General features: G+C 31.5%; 2 protein-coding genes and 1 long non-coding RNA gene across 5 annotated transcripts in view; 1 reads left to right on the top strand and 2 right to left on the bottom strand.

The window, feature by feature from the left end:
* Window positions 1–12,498, bottom strand: part of LOC148274246 (neurobeachin-like protein 1) — a 217,125-nt gene extending 204,627 nt beyond the window's left edge. For 2 of the 3 annotated variants that reach the window (XM_088237388.1, XM_088237391.1), the window contains exons 1-4: window positions 12,195–12,482; window positions 5,361–5,558; window positions 1,459–1,611; window positions 400–598 (exon numbers count right to left, since the gene is read on the bottom strand). In XM_088237388.1, coding sequence (XP_088093514.1) covers window positions 400–598; window positions 1,459–1,611; window positions 5,361–5,558; window positions 12,195–12,245 — 601 coding nt within the window. In that variant the 5' untranslated portion in view covers window positions 12,246–12,482. Of the gene's footprint in view, window positions 1–399; window positions 599–1,458; window positions 1,612–5,360; window positions 5,559–12,194 lie in introns of all 3 variants that reach the window. The other variant, XM_088237390.1, reaches the window with a different exon arrangement.
* On the top strand, window positions 1,560–10,096 carry LOC148274247 (uncharacterized). The gene is made up of 3 exons (XR_015824343.1): window positions 1,560–1,592; window positions 5,940–6,015; window positions 9,768–10,096. It is a non-coding gene; the product is annotated as an uncharacterized LOC148274247 (long non-coding RNA).
* Window positions 12,499–16,179: 3,681 nt separating the features above from the next.
* The window catches only part of LOC148274245 (uncharacterized), a gene marked incomplete at its 5' end in the record, with an annotated part of 28,749 nt that continues 20,319 nt past the window's right edge, over window positions 16,180–24,609 (bottom strand). Inside the window, 3 exons of the mRNA XM_088237387.1 lie at window positions 16,180–18,155; window positions 19,520–19,635; window positions 23,039–24,167. Coding sequence (XP_088093513.1) covers window positions 19,540–19,635; window positions 23,039–24,167 — 1,225 coding nt within the window. The remainder of the gene's footprint in view (window positions 18,156–19,519; window positions 19,636–23,038; window positions 24,168–24,609) is intronic.

The raw sequence follows: 24,609 nt of genomic DNA, 5'->3' as shown, positions 1-24,609 counted from the left end.
TTTATATTATTCAACTTTGGAAAAATATTAACATCACAAGTGTTTTTTATTAATTTTAAAGTTATTCTCAATGACACAATTCGTCAGGAACAATTGAAAATTTAGCAATATATTAAATTCCACAGACAATTCCGTTGGTAATTGTGGTCAACCACTTAACCAGTGATTAAGAAGTATTGTCATCTTAGTTTTATTAATACCATTAATTTTAAATAACTATTTCACTAAATGAATCACTGCATATCGTTTTCCCGTTAAGTCAGGAAATAAGTTTTGATTTATATATTTTTTTTCTGCATACTTGTCATTTCAATTGAACAAAAACACAATTACTAACTTGTAAAACAATTCATGTTTAAGATTTATTAATAAATTATCCCGAAGACTCAATCAACTTACCATATATAAATGGAATAACTTCAACATGCAGTAATGCTGGTTTGAAAACCAATTTCGAAAAATCTGCGATATGATTTGATAAATAATTCCTCCAGGTCAGATATGGATCATATAATCCTTCCAACAGATGACAAAATGATACAATTATTGCTTTTAGTCCCTCGATTTCCTCATCTGTCTTTTCGCTGCTGTCCATCAGCTGAAAATATGACAGTTAAAAATAATTCAGTTTAAAACAAGCATGGAATGACCAAACAATTCATGAAAAACAGTATTGATAATGAGTTAAATTGCCACACTCCAAAAATAAGTGTAACATAAATTCTGTACCTCAGAGGCAGATGGATGCTAATCCAATCGTCAAATGTTCAACCAAAGCCTGAAAAACCTACTTTTTCTAAGTGATTTCTAATGATTTATAGCATTCATTTGTATTTTCAGTATCTCAATACATTAGTTCTTTCATTATAAGACTTACATTTCTTCAAAATCAATGGATATGATCATAAACTGGATATGAAAATCAAAATGTCATTTCATCAAATTCTGTATTTGCATCCGTCTGCCTCTGAGGTACAGAATTGTGGTAATAAGATTTCAGAAAATGTATATTCACTAACAGTGATCGTAAAAACGACCAAAGAAAATGTTAGTTCTGGGAGATATTACGCGATCCACCGAAAGTGGATAGTATAAAAATATACATGCCAAACTATGTCATAGAATGCCTGCAAGTCAGCGGTTTGCACAATAAACTGAGTTAAACCCATATTTTCTCTGCTTTTTGTCAGTTATGTTTCACTATTCGAATGTGTATTTTGATCACTCACTGACTAGAACTTGTGACATTGCAGGAGGTGTAATTTCAAAGTTTCGGTGGGTATTTTCAAAATAACAAAACTTTGAAAAATCATAGCAATGATAATAAGGATACAAAATTTTTTTTGTTACTTAGTTTGATAGTATATTAACAAACAAATTAATAATTCAAAACAACCGATCTTCCTCAGTAAGCCCAACATAATGCTTTAAGATAAAGTAATAAAGAATAAAGCAAACCTTTTCAATATACTTGGTGGTAATTGGGGCCGAGAAGCTGACATAATCACATGATGCTATAAAAGGAATGTTGTCAAAGTTTCTGCAGATAACAAGAAGACAGCGGAGTAGAAGATTAACTTCTTCCAAATCTCGTAAGCATATTTTTGTGTTCTGTAAAATAACAAAATAAGAATCAAAACATTTTTCCTTAGCACACAGTATTTGTAAATGCTAACTTTTATTCAGAACATCAAAACAGAAATAACTTATATTTTCATATCAAACCTCAAAAATGAAACATTAACAATAACTAAGTATGTAGTTATTTTACATTTGTCTAGTAAAATGAATGTTGGATATTATTTCGATTTGTTTTCAACTCAACCTGGTATTTTTTTAAGTTCATCTTTGTGACCTCTGAATTCAATATAACATCAGAAAACACTAAAAATATATTTTTTTAATATTTAAAAATAGCTTCTCAATTCTGAACAAGATCAGAAAACTGCCTAAAATTAGGTACCCCATATAATGAAATTGTAGATTATGGTTGCAATTTTCTTTTTTATTCTTGTTTAGGAGTATTTTTTTACTTATTTATGGTGTCATATTTATGTTTGTAAATATTCATAGCCGTTTTTGTCATGTTTCAAAAATAATTTGGGTAGATTCCCTGTTTTTGTTAAAAACCATAAATTGATGGAAAATGAATGTTGTGTATGTCCAAATTTTTGTCTACAAATACTGGGTCTTATATTCTAGGGAGAATTATGTGTTAAATCAATAATTTATCTTTTTAAAATTTATTAATCTTTATTCTTTGTATTTTATTTTATTTTATTTTATTTGGGAAATCAACAGTTCTACATACATATTTTTAGTAAACAAACAGATATAGTGTATAAACTCAGAGCTAATAACAGATTTCCACATAGTATACAAAGTTAGTAAAGAAAATATATAACATATCAAATAAAATACATACAATTTATACATATAAAAATGTTATTTTCATGTACTCAATAATCAAAGATTTTATAAATATTTATTTTAAGAACATTAAGTTACTGTAAATTGGGCGGGATAAGGACAAAAATGCTTGAAGAGAGGATAAGGAGGGGAGGGGAGATGTACATATTTATTATTATAATGTCTACTAAGTTACATAATACATTTTTAGTGTAAATTTTAAATCTGACAGAGTGATGTTTGTGTAATCTATATTTTTAAATTTTATATTGTACATTGAAAAAGTCCTATGAAAAAAAGCATTTTTAACATACGATGTTTTACTTATTTGTACATGAAACAGGTGGTACCGTCTACAAATCCTGGCTGGCACATGTATTGTTATTAAACCAAGCAGCTCTGTACAGGCAACCATTCCTGTCATAATTTTGTAAAGCAGTAGTTGGTCCGCACACACTCTGCGGTATTGTAGAGAAATGATTCCATGTAAGATGGAGGCAGTGAGAGTAGATACATAAGAAATACCGGTTTTGTATTTAAGGTACTTTATAAATTAGTTTTGAATATTTTCTATTCTACTTATATATATGGCATACTGGGGATTCCATATCTGAGAGGCGTATTCCAATTGGCTTCTGACAAATGTATAATATAATGAAATAAGGGCCTTTGGATTATCAAAGTGTTTACTCATTCGAATTATGAAACCTAACATGCTCAATGCTTTGGAGGTAATTTTATTGATATGAGATTCAAAAAGTAGTTCTGAGTCTAAAACAATACCAAGATCTTTAATTTCGTGCTTTCTCATCAGTACATTATTGTTTAGTTTGTAATCAAAATTAAGAATTGTTCTTTTCCTTGTGAATGTAATACAGACACATTTATTTATATTCAAAAACAGTTTATTTTCAATACAATAGTCAGTTAGACGATTAAGATCGTCTTGAATCATGAGGCAATCTTCTCGAGATTTAACTTTAGCGTATATTTTCATATCATCAGCATAGAGAAGAAATTTTGAATAACGAAAGCAAACATCAATGTCATTTATATATATAAGAAATAATAGGGGACCGAGTAGACTTCCCTGGGGAACACCAGAGGATATTTCTGCCCAGTCAAATTTATACCCACCAATTACTACCGATTGACATCGATTACTAATATATGATATCAGCCAGCGCAGAAGATCACCATGTATACCTATAGCCAAAAGTTTGCGTGTTAAGACTGAATGATCAACTTTGTCAAAGGCTTTACTGTAGTCAGTATATATAGCATCAGTATGGAAACCACTTTCCATTGTGTTTAAAATATCATTTGTAAATAAAGTAAGGTTTGTAACAGTCGAGCGTCCGGAGAAAAAGCCATGTTGTTGAGGACAGATATAAGTATTAATTATGTTCAAAGCATAATACTACTAAATTACTAATATTTTTTCAACCCTCCATTTCCCTTATCTTTATCCTCTTTTCGTATCTATGAACCCTCGTCCTAATCCTTTCATATATAGCTCCAAGAGTGTTCAACGTCTTAGATGAACATATTAAATTTTCCAAAACAACATCTATATTTAAGATGAAGATCCATAATTGGATTTTATCAAGGGGTAGAGACCACTGTTTAAGATTGCTTCGGGAATAAATATATAATATCGATGCTGTCATTATTATCCATATACGTATATATGATATCATCTTTAAATAAACTTAATAGTGATTCATAATTATTTGTAAATATATATATTAACTTTATTATTATGTTTATTAAATTACATATTCTACCATATATGTAGATGTGTTACTATTATTACTTTATTGTATTATTTTGTATTTATTTTTACTATCAATTAATTACCAAATTGAATTATAAAATTACATTAAATTATTAATAACATATTGGCATGTATTATTATATAACTTTTCTGCATTCCATTTTTCGACATGTATAAATTTTTATTTTTTATAATTTTCTATTATTATTTTGTATATTGTTTTGTATATTGTGTTGATTATTTTGTATATTGTTTAATATGTTAATAAATGTTGTTGATTTATATATAGAAGAGTCCCGACTTAACATGAAATTTTCTAAGATAAAATTGTGTATTTTGTGCATTAATTAATAAAAATCGATGTATGGTTTGTTCACTTTTGTTTTATTATGCATATTAATTTATTGCAATACTAATATTGTATAAAGTGTCATCTAAGCAATATTTTATAATATTCAGAGTTTGTCCAAATGTTTGTAGCCAAAGACAGGATTTCACCCCCTAAGGAATTGCTAAGATTCACAAATTACATACCAAGAAAAGTAGATCTTTTCTATGCTGGGATTACCAGTTTTAGACTCTTCCTCTCTAACTATGTATCATAATGTGTATTAGTGACTTATTTGTCTTGGTTTATTTATTTTTTTATGGACCTTAAAAATCTATTGTACTTCTTTTTTTTAAACATGTTTTTGTAATTACCTAATTATATAATTTATGTACATTGTAATTGACAGTAGTGCTATATTGTAAATTTAATTCAATTACAACAGAGATGAAGAACATTTTAGAGAAACTTAAAATATTGTCAATTAAACCAACAAGTCCAAGAAGTATAAAAATTGAAAAACGTTTTCAGGCTTTGCCTAATAGGTGTAATAATGAATCAAATGAATCTCATCCACATTAATAAAGGTTTCATCTTGTTACCTTCACAAAAATCAACAGATGGAAGAATTAAGGAAATATGATTAGTGAATGTTATACAGTGTGCAAAGTGGCGACTTAAACCAGCCAATGAGAGGGTATAATCCCTGTAAATGCTTAGACTTCCAAATTTCCATCTTTAAATGTGCTACATTTCTGTTGTAATGTGTTTATATTTTATAATGTATAAGGTGAAGAATTGTTAGTTTCCCAAATAAATGTTTTAGTTAGTTCTATTCATACTCACATATTGAACTCTATCTTTTGATATGTAAAGAAATTTTCCAATGGCAGCCAGAAGTTCATCAGGCAACTTGGCCAGAGCTGGGACACTATCTCCTCTGATCTCCGACCACAGGGGAATTGCCTTGAAATCCAGTCCTGATTGGGTTTCCCATATATCCACAAACCCTTGTACAAATTGCCAAAAGAATTTTTCGTCATTCTGTTAAAGAAAATACAAAAAAATATTCATATTGCATTGCTGGATAAGGAAAAAAAACATTTATAAATTTAACTTAGTTTGAAATCACATAATATCAAATAATAAAATACCCAATTGGAATATTTAATCACGTAAAAATGTAATAAAGGTGATTTTAATAAACAAAAAAACATATTTTTTTTATTTATTAACGCCTACAGGACTTTCACTTAGATGATTTTACACATATACAGGATGTTCTTAAAACCCTGTCACATCCGAAACCACGATGATCAGTATGAGCAAGAAGACATATTGGCACATTAAAATAATTTTTCAGAACGACTAAAATCTTAAAAAATAAAAGATAAATAAAAAACTAATGGTTGCTTACTTCTGCAGGGGGGAAACGAAGAGGGGGATGCCTGATACACTGTTAATCGCACGGCCGCGCCCCCCTCGCTTCTCCCCTGCAGAAGTAAGCAACCATTTGTTTTTTTTAAATATTTTTTTTTTACAAATTTTCTTTGTTCCAAATATTTTTTTTAATATGCTAATGTGTCTTCTTGCCCATACTGATCATCGTAGTTTCGGATGTGACAGGGTTTAAAGAACACCTTGTATTACATACAGATGCTTATACCTATGCAAACACAAAATACTACAGAAAATAACAATAAACAGGTTTTTTTATTTAATATTTTCATTTTCATTGTTCCTGAACTGGCACCTGAAGTCTAAGACTTCCATGTAACAAAAATTATCTAAATACACTGCAATTGGAGTACGAATACAGTGCCCTATGCACCACAGGGTGCAGATAACGAAATGGTGATGATGTCTTGTAGAGATCAGCGTATTGGCTATGATGGATTATTTATGGTTTCAATTCCAGAAAAGGTTGATGCACAGTTATTAACTAGTTTATAATGGTCTCAAAATTTAAATAATTTAAGGTAAATGAGTACTCAAAAAATCATTAACTAAAAGATACCATAGTGAGTATGAGTTTTTTTGTATTTTTTTTAAAGCTAAGCCTCTATTTAGAGGCTCATCAGCAGATGGGATATGGAAGGAGGTAATGAGAAATACACTACAACACCCAGACCGATTGAGAAAAAATCTTTCTTGGATTTTTTTCTTGCAACTGGCTCCCGCCATTGAACCTGCGATGCCAGTTTCACAGTTAGCCGTCTAACCAATTGCACCACAGCGCCTGAATATTATTAAAATGACGTGAGATACTTTTCCTTCATTTAACAAATTACTATCAGGCGTAGTTGGTTAGTAGGCAAACTATAAAACTGGTGTCGCGGATTCGGTTCTCAACAGTTGAAATAAAAACTGTCCAAGAAAAAATATTTTTAATTGGTCTTGGTGTTGTAAAGTATTTTTCAAAACTTTCTTCCATATCATCTCTTATTGCTGACAAGCCTTTAAAACCGAGGTTAAGCGGGTTTTTTGTGATTTTTAAAATAATAAAATGTGACGCAATCGGGATGCAGATTAGAGAAAGAAGTTCATCGTATAAAACAATTTCAAACAGTTCATTTAAAGTGTTTTTAACATTATTCATAATTTTTTTACTTATCTAAGTAAATACCTAGTATCAATAGTGGATCTGGCGTATTCTAGGTATAGTCAACACTTGGTTAGTTTAAAGATTATAAATGTAGAATTATAAGATTAGAAAAATATTTACAGTAAGTTAAATACACGAATGACAAAATCGGAACAATGATGAATCAATAGAAGTTAGTCATTGAAATCTCATACACTTTAGACAATGCCATGAAACAAAATTAATAACACCTGAGATGCATAAATTATATTTTTAATTCATTTCTGATAAAACTGAATTTTACAATTTTAAGATACTTCAATGTCTTATGATTGATTGTTGTGTAAATATTTGATAAAAATAACTGTTTTACAATCATTAAAAAAACTGATTGAGTATGTGAATCATGGCATTGCTAATAGTCTAACTATGACTAATAGAAAATTTTCTCTTCACAGCAAATGTAAATAAAATTAGAATTAGCATAAGCTATATTCAGATATTATAGAGTGGGTGTTCGCAATCCATATATTTTGTCATGTTTAAAAAACAGTTCAATATTTATTTTAATAAAACACATTTATCTACCTATATAATATTTATATCTCAGAGTAATAACGCGCTGCCCGCTTTCAGAGGAACCATTTTGCTCTATTAAATAAAATAAAAAGCGTCGCAATTCTTTTGTTTAACAACAGACTTGTACCTGACGGTTTTGTCACTGTGCTTGGCTTTGCTCATAAATATTGTGGACATTTTCTTATAATAATAATAAAAATGTATTATAGAAATATAAATTTAAATAATCCTACATTTAAATAGGTGTAAATTTGTTGCAACAAAAAGGGAAAACAATTTTGAGTAGAAAATATGGAAGTCCAGGAATTTACAGGGCATATGAACTGTCATTGGCTGGTTAAGTCCAGCCTGTCTCCAAACATTTGAACATACTCAAAACATTGTTGAATTACATAAGTAATTAAATGCAAATAAAAACCAATTTGGCAATTTTCAACCTGAGTACCAAAAGTCCATTGTTTTTATGCAAACTGTAGGCAATTTCGAGATTGATAATCGTTTAATGGTTTTTACCCATATGGGCGGCTTTATAAGCGGTAGCGCGTTATTACTCTGAAATTCTATACTTATACATAAACGCATTTATAAATCATCCTCTTCCTCTTTTCGCACCAAGTGGTGCATAGGGCACTGCATGGGTAAAAGAAATGCGGGGTTTTTCGATAATCTGTTACATAAAGGTAAGATTATCAGTCCTACGCTTCATGAGCCAGTCCAGAAACAATGAAATATTTCAATTTAAACTACCTTCAAAATCAATACTTCACATCCACCTTGCCAGGAATTGAGCCCAGGACCTCAAGAATGGTAGGCGAAGAGGCCAACCACTACTCTACGAGGCGGACTTACCTTCACTCGATTTCCTTTCGGATCCTTTAGGATTTTCACCTGAGAATAACCATCGAATCGAAAGCACTCGTCTAGAGTTCTAGTTCTATTTCAGACACAGAACTGTATTCTTCATCCACCTAGACACAATTTTTTTTTCTGTTGTACCAATTTTTCTAATTGTTCTGGTTTTGTTAATTAAACATGTTTATTAATTCTATATTTTATGTATAAATTTTAATATTACATACAGAGTTCAACTGTTTATTTTTTATGTAATACCCTAGGGCAAATAACATACTGAGATTCTGCACTCTAATGGGTCTTTGAAAGAATGTCATATACTTTATTTTTGATAAACTAATGTCAAAAAAATTGGCACAATATTGGCCGTTTTATTTGCAAACCGAGTAAAAAAGATGTCTGGCGTAGTTGAATAATAAATAATCAATTATTGTATTAAAAAAGTAATGATTTATTAAACTGATTGGCAATGTTATGTATTTACAGTTATGACTCGATTTACGTTGAAGTTATTGAGAGCAAATTAATTTTACATTTTATAAACAAAGAATAACTTCATTGATAATAATAGGAATTATATAAGGCGTCATTTTCAAGATAAATTAACTTTTGGCGATATATAAATATTAAAAAACATACATACTTATTTTAATGTGGTAAGAAATTAATATCCTTCTTAACCTTTTTGAGACCTATCCAGCGAAGTTAATATTGTATTGTTTCAATTAAAAACGCTGATTTAATGAATCTAACTATATGTCATAATTTATTAAACCTTTTTTCGCACCTGATCGTTCAAAAGACACTGCATTGGTAAAGCACATTGCAGTGTATCTTGATTATTTGTCACAGGAATTTAAGGTGATCAGTCTCACGCTTCAGGTACAAGTCCAAGGACAAAGTAATATTGCAGTGTAAAAGCACCTTACAAACTAATATTTTATGTTGACCCTCCCAGGAATCGAACCTAGGACTTTAAGCATGGTAGAACACTAAAAACACCGCGAGCCGGACTTTTCGTCACTCGATTTCCTTTTTCAGGATTTTCAGCTGAGAGTAGGCATCAATTCCAAAACACTCTTCTAGGATTCTGATTCTATTACAGAAATTATTATTAGACAGAAACAGACAAAACTACAGCTTTTGTATTTATTTGGACTACTGTTTTGTTTTGCTTAGTATATTTATAAACATTAAATTATGTCAACAATGTTTTGAGTATGTCCAAATGTTTGCAGACTGGCTGGATTTGAGGAAGGAGCAAATCCCTAGTAAAAAAATAGCTGGTAAAAGAAGAAGTATAAAAATTGGAAAATTGTTTCCAAGCTAGTTTTCCTAGTGGGTGAAGTGGTTCAGCCGGGTGAATCTCACCCACATGATGAAGGTTTCAGATCTTTAATTTCACAAAAGTCAACAGATGGCAGAGTAAAGAAAATGTGGATGTTTAAACATAGGCAGAATGTTGCAGTGTTTAAAGAGGGCCACTTAAACCAGCCAATGACAGGTCATGAGCTCTGTAAATGCCTAGACTTCCATATGCCCTTCTCAAAAATGTTTTCCCTCTCTGTTGCAAAAAATTTAGATTAAATTATGTAACTTAAAACAAGATCAAAATAAAATGTTTTATATAATTTAAAAAAATAAATTGATAGCTAATGTTTATTAATAACTCCACTACCTACAGTACCACCAGGGCTAGTATTCTAAACGAAATCATAGCGCGGTATAGCGCGTTTTTACGTACTAAATACGCATTATAGCGCGCTGTAAACGCGTTCGGAATACCAGCCCAGGGGTGGAATTATGAATCTTCTCTATCCCTCCTAGAGAGTGGTTAATTTAGGGATATTTATTTTTTCCATGCGGATAATTTTTGCTTTATATGATTTGCCCACTAATGATTAAACGTCAAAAATAAGAACACGTGAATACAAACATGATGGTTTTTATTTAGTACACTATTGCGACCTTAAGCATTACCCAAAACAGATAGTTAGATTGAATTGATCAAACCATATTAGTTTTTTTTCCGATTTTAAAGCAGTTTTATACACGATTTGATGTTTAATCATCAGTGTTGCCATATATGAAGCAAAAATTAGCCGCATGGAAAAAATAAATATCCCCAAATTAACCACTCTCTAGTTGATAGAGAAGATTCATAATTGCACCCCAGAATTGATGTATTTATTTTCTAATATTTCGTATTATTAATGTCACAAGAGTATCGTAATAATGTACACTATAGTCCTTAAAATACAGCATGATTAGAATGTCAGTTGTCAGAAAAACTGACGACATAACTTTGTAATAACATCTAAGGAGTGATTTATATTGAGACACAAAAAATCATTCGTATTTGGTATGTTAATTGATTTTTTTAATACAATGCTTGACCTATAAATCAACATAAATATATAAAATCAGCTTTAAAGCTAAAAAAAACTAAAAGAAACCTAATTATTAATGACATTCTTACAAGGTTACATCATTTTGCAAAAACGTAGATGGCCAAATTGATCAATGTAATTTGGTCAAATAAAAAAAAAAATTGTTCGATAATGTTCACGAAAAAAGTATAAATGTCTTATTTTTTGGTGAATAATTGTATTCAACACACTATAATAGGCTTGTTTTTGCGTTTTTATATAAATTTTCGGAAACAGAGTTTCATGTAATTTTCCATCACTATTGACATGAATTTGACAGCTGTCATTTTAATCAAGGTAAATTTTAAGGACTATAGTAGATCAGTCTTCCACTCAGCTTATATATAATAGGTTTATCTTATAAAATAACTAATGTTATTGGGTTTGCAAAACGTAAATCAACACAAAATATGTGTCCTATAAAGGGTTTGTGGTACTTAAAGTAGAAAGTAAACATTAAAACAAACAATTTGGAGCAGCATGAATTAGTTGAAAATTTGAGTCCCTTAGAGAACCGTTAATTGAAATTAATCTTATTAATCTTAAATCAAATGCTGTAAATTATGTCCTCTGTTACAATCAATCTCTCTTTTATGTTCCTTATCAAAATCAAAATTTATTGTTACTCAAATTCTGCATGTGTAGTAAATTCTTTGCAAGATTTGGAATTCTCTGGGATAGACCTTCCTGTATTTCCGCGTGAGATGTAAGAGGGTGGGTATGGCTTAGCTCCAAAGCCATACGTAGAGAGCATGTTCGCTAAGTATAATGTGTAAACCCTTATTTTATTGTCCTTGTGTGACAAATTTATTATTCTTTCTTTTATACTATTCAATTCACTATGTAATTGGCTTAGGCCATAAATATTTTAAATAAATAAAATTTATTTTAGTATTTTGAAAAAGACTTTTGTTTCATCAATTATTTATTTACTTAATACTGCAGTGTCGGTTTTCTTGCAGTCTCTATGTTTATTATTTTATTAAAAACAATGACATGTGCATCAATTATTGTAAAATTAGCGTAAAATTACTATTGCCGAAATAACAGTTATTTATTGAATTTCAACTAAGTTATGCACAATAATTGATCGTTATCAATCTTATCACAAGTGCACAAAATTCGACTATGGTTTTATGGATTATTATTTTAAATGACCAAATGGTAAATAACGAAAAGATTTCTAATTACGAAACGATCAAAGTATCTATTCAACACCTGTATATAGGGGCTCACCTGAGTTGTATATTGAATCCAGAGGTGATAAATATTCGTTTTAGATTCCATAATAAAGGAATTTTGTTAGAAGAAAACTGTCACAAGCAACATATTATTCACATCAACTTAACTTTGTATTTTACATACATTAATAAATTAGGACTTAATAAAATTGGACGGTAAAACATCAATAACGGGTAATAAAAATATTTCAGGTTTCGGATGTAGACAAATTTTTGACGTTTTGACAGTTTCGTTATCGACAATACAGGCACACTTCGTTAAAACACGTAAATGTTTTTGTAAGCGCAGCATAAATTTCAAAGTGTCTACCTAGAAATTACACACCAAACGGGACTCGTACACATTGTATATTTTTTGTACAATTTTTATAATGTGCAGCACATATCATCGTTATTTTGACTAAACTGAAACCTTTTTAAAAACAAAGTAGTTCTTTAAATTTACTCAATAGTAAATTAACAAAGTATTTATAAAAAAAAAAAATTTTTACCTTTAGTTTCAGTTCAATATTTATCAATATATCAATAATAATTTACCGTATCATTTTTATTTTTTCTTCCACTTTAATTGAATTTGTAGAAACCTTGGAAACGCTTTTTAAAAAAATATGAATTTGTAATAATTTTTTCTCTAAATTTTTTATTCAAATGTTTGCTAGAAGATTTATTTTGTTCATTGAAATGACTAGATCAAAATTTATTTTGGCTTCTTTTTTCCTAGTTCAAAAGTTATTCAATTGAATAAAAAAGAAATATTGGCTAATTATTATTGGGTATTTTGTGTGTGCGAACTTGCGGACGTACATAAAATACGTTTAGGGACATCTCTCGGAATTTTTATGAAACTTTGTACATTAAATTTGTGGTTTAGTTCATTTTCCAGTTTTAGTTTTTGTATTATTTCATAGATATCGTAATTAATGGCGCAGAATCTAAAGTAAATGGACCAATTACTGAATGAAATCAAATTTTAGAAAAATTACTAAATTTAAAGAAATTATAGCATTATTACTGTTGTTTTATAAATTCTATTGACCTATAGTTATATTACCACCTAAATATATTTAATGTCATTTCTATTTTAGTATGTTTATTGTGTTTTAATGTTAGCACAATTTTTTATTTTTTTTATATCTTTCGTATTTTTCCAGTAGATCTTAATTCATTTTTTTAAATAAATGTATACCCACACACAAGCCATGTCTTAGTGGGATTTTTTTTGTATTAATGTAATAGTTTTTTTGTATATTTAACTTATTGTATAATGCAAATAAAAAATATAATAAATAAAAATAATTAAAATCTGTATGGACAAATCCTCTGGGCTTATAACCTATCATTGATTGGTAAACCAATGATCACATTATAGTGTGTGATTTTCAGAAATCTGCGTATACTTCAATACTTATTTTTGTTTTTTTATTTTAATAATTAATGTTTCCGTTTTTCATCAATATTTTATTTTTAAGAGCATTTATAACGCTGTGGCTTGGATTTAAAAGGGCCAATTTCATAAATCGTAATTTTACAGGACAGTAATTATTTAGCCATTTCGTGGCGTTAATGAACTTTTTGACATTTTTAAAACGAATATCAATAAAAAACATTACCACGTAATATTATTCATTCATACAAAAAAATATATATTTAAAAAAAACGTATCCCCAACTCTATGGGGTCAAGACAGAGCTCTTGTTGAAATGCAACATAATGGAACGTGGAAGCATGCATTGTTCTTCTTCTTGAGGTGCCTTGTCAGGTCCCTCCGACGTTGGCGATCACTACAGCGAAAACATATCGGTCCTGCGCTACTCCGCAGCCAGGACAACTGCTTATTGGATGTATTCGCCATAGTGATTCCTGGGAAAAGATGACCAGAGTGGTTTCCCGTTGCCTTCTCTGGTGGATTTTTCTGTCGGGGTTACTTTCCCTTAGCTGGTTGGTTCTGGTTTGGAGGCGCCAGAAACTCGCCTTTCACCCTCTCGTTATCTTCTGTGATCACTCCGTTATGAGTGTGATCCCATTGCCCGGAGTTTGCGACGTGGACGCTAACAAGTAAGACTAATAGTCAGTAGTGTTACCGGTGGAATGCAACTGGGCGTTTGCAGCATTTTATAGAATCTCACCCTCCAGCAAGATGTGACTCATTGTGATCCTACTGACAGTTTGAACTCCAATCATGCATTAAACAATACCAAAAACATTTTTTTTTACATAAACATATATTTTAATAAACATCTGGCAACACGCTTAATAGTACCCATATGCAATATTTCGAAGCAGTCTCCCGCAATGGTCTCTTCCCATAGACAAAATACAAACTTGTACACTTCTCCCGAAAATGGCTTCCATTTTGGAAAACTATATGTATCCATAGTAGAATTAGCAGCACAGCATAGATATCCAATTTAATTTAACTACTACTACTACCATCACGCCATTTCCCCGTAGGGGTAGGCAGAGAGAATGGACCGCCACACACGTCTATCCTGGCATACATTCCTAGCTTCTTCTACATGCATACATCTTGTCATACATGTCCTTCGGTTCTGTCTGCTTTTGACATGACCAGACTTAAGATTTTGGTTTATCTGATCACGCCACGTCTTCCTTGGTCATCCTCGTCTCACGTTACCGTTCATTTTCGCCATACCTACTTGTTTTACCATTCTTTCGTCGTCCATTCGTTCTACGTGACCAAACCATCTCAGAGACCCTTTCTTAATCTTTTCAATTATACTTGACTCAGATTTACACTCTCGCCTGATTTCATCATTCGTAACCCTGTCATACATTGATTTCCCACACATTCGTCTAAGAGATCGCATTTCAACTGCGTTCACTCGGTTTTCGTCCTTCCTCTGCCAGTTCCATGTTTCACTTCCATACATAAATGTTGGGACTAAAACTCCGTTGTGCACTGCCAGTTTAGCTTTGATTGACATATTCTTATTAGCAATTACTGTGCTTAGTGCTCCGTTCATTTTGTTGCTCTCCTTTCAACGTATTTTTCTACTCTTCCATCTCTTGAAAACATACTTCCCAAATACACAAATTCTTCTATTTGTTCGAGACATTCGTTGTTTACATTTATTATGCAGTCAGTAACCGCATGCAGTTAATTTAAATTCTTAATAATGTATTTTAATGCACTTTCCGCACCTAATGGTGCATAGGGCATTGCATCGAAACACCAATCGCAGCGTATGTTGATAATTTTTGTTACACGAAGGTAAGATGATCAGTCTTACGCTTCAGGTACCAGTCCAGAGACTATGAAATATTCCTGTATGAAAACACTCTTTTGAATAAATATTTCATCTCAACCACGTCGGGAATCGAACCCGAGACCTCTTGCGTGGTAAGCTGAACATCACACCACGAGGCCACACCACGAGGCCGAATCAAATTCTCGACGGCAGAAAATTAGAATCAATTTGTGATGGAATGAGGATGTTCAATGGTTTAAAAAAATATATTTGTCAATCTTGATCCAAATTTTTGAAATTTTATTTTATATGTATCGCATATTATCAGAGCTATAATTTTTTTAAGTTTTGTATTTCTAAAATTAATCAATCCGCGTGTCACGTCTCAAGTTGTCTTCCGCTTCTTCCCGGTAAGATCTGCCAATTGGTTTCTTGACGGTAAGTCAATCGGAAATCTTCCAAAACCCTCTTTTCATTGGTTGATTCATATGAACTAGTGACGTCGTTCAAAGTAGTTTTTTTTAACTAAAATATTTTTTGATATTTTTTCGTTCATTTTTAAGAAACTTTGCCTTACAATTTAATGCTTTAATTTTTACCGCACGTAAGAAAAAATTGTTTGTATCCAATTTCTCTTAGGGGTGAAGGTCCTTATTGGTTTACAATATTTTTCTTAAATTTTTTTTCCATTATTGTTTAGACGTTAATTTACATTTTAAATGTGGGTTTTTTTAAGAGTTAAATTGGGGGTTTGAATAAAAACAGCTGTTAAGATAGTATTATATTTATTTTAGATTAAACTGATGTTAACCATAGCAAAACATCGTAATGAAGCATAGAGAATTATTTACTCACGGACAGAAAGTGTAAGAAATTCTTTAAATAAAAGTTACATAATTTATTTATGATACAAAAACATTTCATGAATAATATAATTAGTAAAATGACTTACGCTAAAGACTTATTTATATAATTATATTAACGGGCAAATACTTTTTCTTCTTTGGACTAGATCAATTCTTAATATTCATACATTAATAAAAGATGGAAGTGTTCATATTTTTTACATTTTATGTACGTATTGTACGTGTATATTAATAAAATATTTACGAATCTTATGCCGATTCAATATGTACCTATTAGAAATAAAACAAATCTTTTGTTTGACAAACACATATCACAGAGTAAACAAGCGAAGAAAAAAAAGGTTTTAAAACTCCACAAAATAATACTTAAGAATTGAAGTGTGTTTAATTATTTTTGTATGTTGCTATTTGTATAACGTTTGTTTTTAATTGCTTTGTATCTGAAAATCTAACGATGTATGATTTACATTGTAGCAACTAAAAAAATATTTGAATTACTTTTTCTTTATTTACAGCGCCGTCAAGTCCCAGTTAGCAAGAAGTGTCTTCTGTCTTGGCATCAGGTGGTAACCGGCCGCAAAAAAAACAGTCAAACAACAAATCTCCTAGTCCGACGTGTAGACCGAAGACTAGAAAGGCTGACCCCAAGTAAATGGGACATACCAGGAGAAATAAGAATGATTTTTCATTATTTTCCAGTATTTTAATGTATAGGTAATTTTATGTGCATATTTTTGAAACGTTCGAATAATTCGTTGCGTGTTTTTTTAGTGTAAAAATGTAATTTACTCACGTAAAACATAAAAACACAAAATAAATATCATATGAGAATCTTTTAGAAAAGAAAATTAATTTTGTTTGAATCACTTTCAATCAACATTAACTAATATTTTTTGTAAGTTCTGAAACAATTTTATTATATTTGATGAAACCACCGATCTCAATAAATATTAGATTATAAATATTTACGTAGCACGTAGTATAATTCTGTGTTTTAAACTAGGACTTTAAAACGACATTTTGAATTTGTCCACACTGCCATTGTACCACTGTAGAAAGAAAGTTTACCGTATGCGTGTAGGTACATACGTGCAGTTTAGACATAAATAATTTAAGTATGCCCACGTGTAAGGGTACACGGGAAATTTTTTTTTAGACAAGGCTCTATTAAGTCAATTTTATTGTTTTTTTTACACAAAATTCAATGATGGTCAATGGTACCTGGTTGATGTAAATAGCATTTTACGTTAAAATAAAACTGCTTTTCGGATTTTTCGTTTGTACGGTATAATATGCTCTTCTACGTAGGTACAATTCAATTGTTCTTGATTACTGCATTTACTCATAATTAACCTTTTGCAGTGAAAATTTCCTGGATATTCGTTATGTTTACTGAAATGCTGTAACATAAGTTCAAGTAAAATATTATTTTTACACTGTTTGTTTATAAAGCGAAAACTATTTTTGATATGTAAAGTAAAATATCAAAGATATGTGTTTATCAAAAGAAAAACAACATAACAAAAGTCTTCTTTTTCGGTATCAACTAATAAAACTAAATTAAATACTCCCCTTATAATAAATAAATTAATACTTTTCTTGCGTAATTTTACAATATTTTAATAATTCTGCAGATACAGCTCAAGGCATCGAAATTCTTAATAGCTAAAATAATTAAAAGTACATCTTAAATTAATAAATAACTAACTTTTTACATTGGATTATTATTTTCAAATAAAAAATTAATTACTTAAGCCTTAATAGTTAAAATTATTGTTTAAATAAATAATATTACTGTATTTATATTAAGATAGGTAATTAGTGATGATAGGTTGTGCATTCAGGCATACTGGAACTATGAAAATATTTAGTTCGTCCAATCTGAAACAAAAAAAAATATTGTTGTATCACAGATAATAAAATGCCTGTTAAAAAAAAAGTAAGAATCATTTGAATAAAATAACAAATTTACATAACTACATTTGTAAAATATCTTTGAAGAGTAAATTACTAGAATACACACATTGATACATGTATACATATATAAACGCATACATAAACATACACACATACATATAACCACATTCATATTTCGTAGAAAAACAGAGGTCTCCATAGGAAAGAATAAATAAATTCTAAAAGATTTTGTTAAAAGCTTTTATTGATAATAAGTTAAACGATAAATAAGTTATTTATAAATCGTAAAGAAATGTGAAAAGTGTTTTTTTTTTGAGAAGGTTTTTCGTATGAAAAATATGAAGTTCCATAAAACTAAAATATAATTACAATATTTGAGTTTGTCAAAAGGTTTGTAGACAAAAGTCTAGATATCACCCCTTCGAAAGTCATTAAGATTAACAAATTACAACAGGGATAGAGAACATTTTAAAGAAGGAGATATGGAAGTCAAGGCATTTACAGGGCATAGAATCTGTCATTGGCTGGTTTAAATGGCCAAGGTGGGGTAAATAAACCAACTGGTTCAAGAAGAAGTTTTAAATTGGAAAATTGTTTTCAGGCGTTGCCAAGTGTGTAAAATTATTCAGTAAGATGAATCTGAAGAGATTTACTAGACAACGATAAAGGTTTTAGCTCTTTTACTTCACTAAAATCAACAAATGGAAGAATCGAAGAAATATGGATGTTCAAACATTGGCAAAATTGTGAATGTTACACAGTGTGTAAAGTGGCATCTTAAACCAGCCAATGACAGGTCATAAGCCCTGTAAATGCCTAAAATTTTTAAATTCTCTTCTTTAAAATGTTCTCCATCTCTTTATTTTTACCATAAATTAATTACCGAATTGAATTATTAAATTACCATAAATTATTAATAACTTATAGCTAGTATTATTATGTAACTTTTCTGCATTCCATTTTTTGGCATGTATAAATTTTTAGTATCTATATTTTTCTATTGTTATTTTGTATATTATTTTTATTATTTTGTATATTGTTTAAATTATTTTGTATATTGTTTAAATTATTTTGTATATTGTTTAATATGTTAATAAGTGTTTTTGATTTATATATAGAAGAGTCCCGACTCAACACGGAATTTTCTAACAAGTCGGGACATAAAAATTATTATTGTGTTCTATGATAAAATTGTGTATTTTGTGCAGTAAATAAATAAAAAATATAAAAAAATGTATCACGTAACTGTTGCCTGCAAGATAATAAGTCATATATCTAGGTAATTTCATTAATTCCATTTTTATTTGATTTATATTGTATTTAGTTACCTGCGTGCGGAGGCACATTGCTATTGGTTGAGCAGTGTGTTGGTCACCTCAGAGATGGACAGCAGAGGACTCCGGTCCGCCCTATCGGAGCGTGGCTGGCTGCACTGGCCGCTGTACTGTAATCAGTGTACACAAACGGGGGCATTCTATTACTCTGAATTACTTCAAATGGGCGGGGGAAAATGGAAAATGCAACTAACTCAGAATCAGGTTAAAGTCCCATAGTAGTCTTGAGGAATCCTTATCCTAAATAGCTCTATCACAACATGGCTCCCATATTTCTATAATCGAGTTATTTACAACTAGCTAAAATGCCCACAAATACTTAAATATTTCCCACCCAGGGAATAAGAGTAGGACATATAAAATGATATCTTTCAATGATACCCCGATCTCTATAACAGATAGTCAAATTCGTGACTTAGGTGTTATTATTGATTTGAAACTAATGTTTAATATTCATGTTGAATCAGTCCCGAAAAAAACATATAAAATGGTCTTTTATTATGCGAGTCGAAACCATTTAAACATACAAAAACATATGAAAAACTCTACAAAACATTTGTTTGTCCCCAGCTAGAATACTGAACTCCTATTTGGTCACCTTACTATAATGTAAGTATTAATAGACTGAAAGTATGCAGTACCATCCAATAAACTCTCTTAAATATCAAAGAATAATGTTAGACCAGATATTTTTATTCAAATTAATGAATAATAAAATTGATTCTCCTAACCTGCTTGAAAGACTTCCATTCCGTGTGCCATCTAGACTGACAATACAAAATCTTCTGCTTTACACAGAAAACGCGTCAACAAACTAATTTAAACAATCTACAATACCTAGAATATGCGACCAATATAACAATATATTTACTGAGGCTGATATTTTTGTGACCATGTATGTCAATTTAGGTAAAAAATTATAGAAATTTTGAGAGAAGCAGATATTTAACTTTATTACCACATACATATTTTTTCATTTCGTTTCTTTTACATTTATTATATTGAACATAATTTAAATTATTGTATTAAGTGTAAACAATTTTTTTGGTGTGTGCATTAGTTTCTTATACTAATATACAAAGAAATTGGCAATATTTGTATATATACTGTTTTTTTATCTAATAAAATAAATAAATTAAAAAACTAATTTTAAATTTTTTGACAAAACCACCATTCGTTAGCTAAAACAAAGGCACAAGTTTCACTGACGTTCATCTACCATAGTTTTAAATGTTTTCATAATCATTCCATGTCTGCTCCCTAGTTGGAGCATATGGTGTCCACGAAGATCCTCCGGGCATATTTTTCGGCTGGCAGCTCGTGTGCATCCTTCCAAGTCAGGTTCGCGTCTCGTAGTTCTGACATGAACTGCCGACGACGTCGAGAGCCCGATGCCTTTAAAGTAGGCAAGCGCGGCTAAGGCAGGCTCTCAGGAGGCATCCGCAGTACATGGCCGAGCCAACCGTATCACCTCCGCTTGATGACAGTTGTCATCTAACATACTTTTAAATGTTTTCAGAAATAACAATGACATAATTATCATTGTTCTACTATTATTTTCTAAATATTATTTAAAAAAAATTACAACGACGAGATTTTTGCTTTTAAGGTCACATAAATATTTTTAAGAATTGTGTCGTTAATTATCCTTTATTTTTGAAAATTCTCTTTTTAACATGTATATAAAAAAATATTTAAAAAATGTGCTAATTGAAAATATACAAAAACAAAAAAGGACAATTTTGGACTTTTGTAAATTGTTTATTTATATATTTATTTTATTAGGTAAACAAACAGTATGTACACAAATATTGCAAATTTCTTTGTATATTAGTGTGAGACACTCATGCACACACCAAAATAATTTTTTACACTTAATACAATAATTTTAATTCTTTTTAATATAATAAAGGTAAAAGAAACGAAATAAAAAAATATATATCTAATAATAAAGTTAAATATCTGCTTCTATCAAAATAACTATAATTTTTGGCCTAAATTTACATACATGGTCACAAAAAATATCAGCCTCTGTAAATATATTGTTGTATTGGTCGCATATTCTAATTAGGTATTGTAGATTGTTTAAAATAGTTTGTTGACGTGTTTTATGTGTAAAACAGACGATTTTGGCTTGTCGGTCTAGATGGCACACGGAATGGAGGTCTTTCAAGTAGGTTAGGAGAATCAATTTTATTATTTATTAATTTGAATAAAAATAACTGGTCTTACATTATTCTTCGATTTTTAAGAGAGTTTATTCCATGGTACTGCATTCTTTCAGCATGTTTCAATTGTGTTCATTTAACCTATTGTTTTTACTTCTATAAATTTCAGTATTTACATAAACATGAAGGAACACATAACATACTTTAATTGCATTTAATCTCGTAAAATGCATTTCGCCGTACTTGGTATAATTTATAATTATCATATATGTCTATGTAACAATTTCCAACTGAGTTCTTTTATTTTCATAATATTGCGTAATTTAAAAATGATAAAAACATTTTTCAGCGTTTATTTATAATTTAGAAAAAAGGACAATAAATACTATCACCATAAAATTGTTATCAAGAAGTGGATAATGGAAGGGGGTTGCGCACGGATTGATCAGTGGATGAGGCCAAATAGGTAAACAAAGTTTTCATAGGATAAATGTTAAAAGTAAAATTTTGTTTAATGTATTTAGAACATGTTTCAAAATTAATAACAAAATTTTCCCTCAACACGGGACACCACCCCAGCGAATTTTTTTAAATTTTTAGTTTGAAATAAATTGTAAAATTATTAATAAATAACATAAAAGGGGTACCAAAAAATAGAATATATTTTGTAAAGAAGGTAGGTTCGATTCCCGACATGGTTGACATGAAATATGATTTAAAAGGGTGTTTCATAGTCCCTGGACTGGTACCTGAGGCGAAAGATTGATCATCTTACCTTCATGTAACAAAAATTATCAAGATACGCTGCGATTGGTGTAACAATGCAGTGCCCTATGCACCAATAAGTGCGGAAAGGGAATGATGATGATGAAAGTAGATAGGTGCATGCAGTGATTAAAGTTATTTAGGAAAAAAATACACGTGCGTATTATAAATGAAGAACATGATAAATATTAAAGAGATAAGTATGTATGGATTGTTGATTGGGCAAAAATAATTAGTTGATATGTTAACATTTTGATAGGTTTACTATTATTTTAGTGGTATGTTTTCATTTACCCTACAAAGCAAATAAATTTAATCATAAGTATTGATTTTAAGAAATAAATGAAGTTTTTTTTTCATTATTAGATTATTATTTAAAAAGGTAGTAAGAGTTATTCTTATATTTTTTACTCGTAGTTTAAATATCTACATGCTAGCAAAATTTTGAATGATTGAGATAGACAAAAGTATGATAGTTAGTAAAATATTAAAATTATGAACGAAAACAATAGTGTTTGGTGACTCACTGTGAGGCAGTGTAGGGGTGGTAATACTGGTGTTGGTGCGGGGGGGGCCATACCTCTGGCGGGTCCGGGGGGGGCGGGCTGCCCCCGGGAGAGCTCCAGGGGGGCCCCGCGCCACCCGCCCCCCCGCCCGGGGACCGCGCCCCCCACATCAGCACCGTCTGCCGCGGCGCCTCCCCGTACTGCACGGGGCTGCCGCCCTTCTGCTCCTCCATCTTGGGGGTCACCATCCCGTTCATGTTCACCGGCGACCTGCCCTCCGAGTTGGACGACGACATCGCCCCTTCCTCGTGCGGGGAGTGCTTGCTCTTGGTCATCTTCACTTGCGAGTTGGGCGTCATCGGCTGCGCCACCGGACTCACGGAGTACGGAGACGTCACGGCAACGTTGGCGACAGTGTACCCTCTGGAGTTGTCAGCGTACGCGGCGTACTTCCCCGGAGACGATGGGTCTAGAATCTGTTGGCAGGAGTAAATTATCTTGTCGTCCATCTGCATCACCGAAGGCTTGCTGGCTATCGGATAGTTGTGGTGCGTCGGAGCTCCTCCGGAATCATAGGTCGGCAGAGAACAAGAGGTTCCTCTTGGCGACATATCCAAAAATCCGTTTGAGACATACGGTGATGTAGCAGCTGTGTGATATTCTGGGTAATAAGTTCCGAGCGGTCGGTATTGGTGAAACAGATTGTCGGTAGTTAGAAAACGATTATCAATAGCAGTTGGAGGATAAAGGCTGTGCTGGAAGTTGGTAGAGTGCCCCATGTATGAGAGACCATTATCCGCCGGTCCTGGAACAGCGGTTGTCGCATACGGCGCTGGATACATGGTATTAAGGTTGGAGTACGCAGCTGCTACAGCGGCAGCGGCACTCGAGGAGTCAGGACACATATATTCGGCTGCTGCCATCGGGTTCAAGGTAGGTGTGGGCGTTGTTGGTGTTGGCGCAGTCACGAGTTTACGTTTGGTTCTGCAAGTTGAAAGGAAGTCCCTGAGCTGCGTCTTGTACCGACGGTTGACCCTCTGTGGCGGAGCTCCACTAGGCGAGGCTCCGGGACCAGCCCCCAATGGGCCGGTCCCTACTAGTTGATCAGCGTCAGTGAAGTAAGAGTTCGAGAGTCCGGCGTCTAAGTAGCTCACCTTGAAGTCCATGGTTCTTTTGCCAAGAAGGTCGCGACCTTCTTCCTCCCTGAAACAATATACGATATAATTAGAATCCACATCACTGAACAACCTGTACCATAAAAGGCTAGATGTTTGATGAGTTGCCAAAAAATATCGGGAATGCTTGGGTCTATCGCATCGTTTCGTGGGATGGCGATGGTTTTCCTTAACATTTAAAAGACTGTATTAAATAATCCCTTCGCGCACGGTGATGTAACATCGTGTTACCGAAAGCAAAAGGCGGAATATTCTAAAGCTCAGACATTTGAAAAAAAATATGAAGACACAGACTTTTCCATAATTTATAAAAATAATCTTATAATTCAACCCTGTTATAGCAACAAAAAAAAACGTAAATTTGTCGCTCATAATTCACGCGTGTGTCCCCCATCACTGTCAACATTGACTGAATTTGTTTCACATAACACTGGCTACAGAACAGCATCTCTGTCTTCCTTGCTATGTAT

This window comes from Micrasema longulum, unplaced genomic scaffold (genome assembly GCF_059751315.1).
Source record: "Micrasema longulum isolate JH-2025_06_02 unplaced genomic scaffold, ASM5975131v1 h1tg001714l, whole genome shotgun sequence".
NCBI lineage: Eukaryota > Metazoa > Arthropoda > Insecta > Trichoptera > Brachycentridae > Micrasema > Micrasema longulum.
Note: the sequence above shows the minus strand (reverse complement) of the source record. Positions and strands in the feature narration are given on the sequence as shown.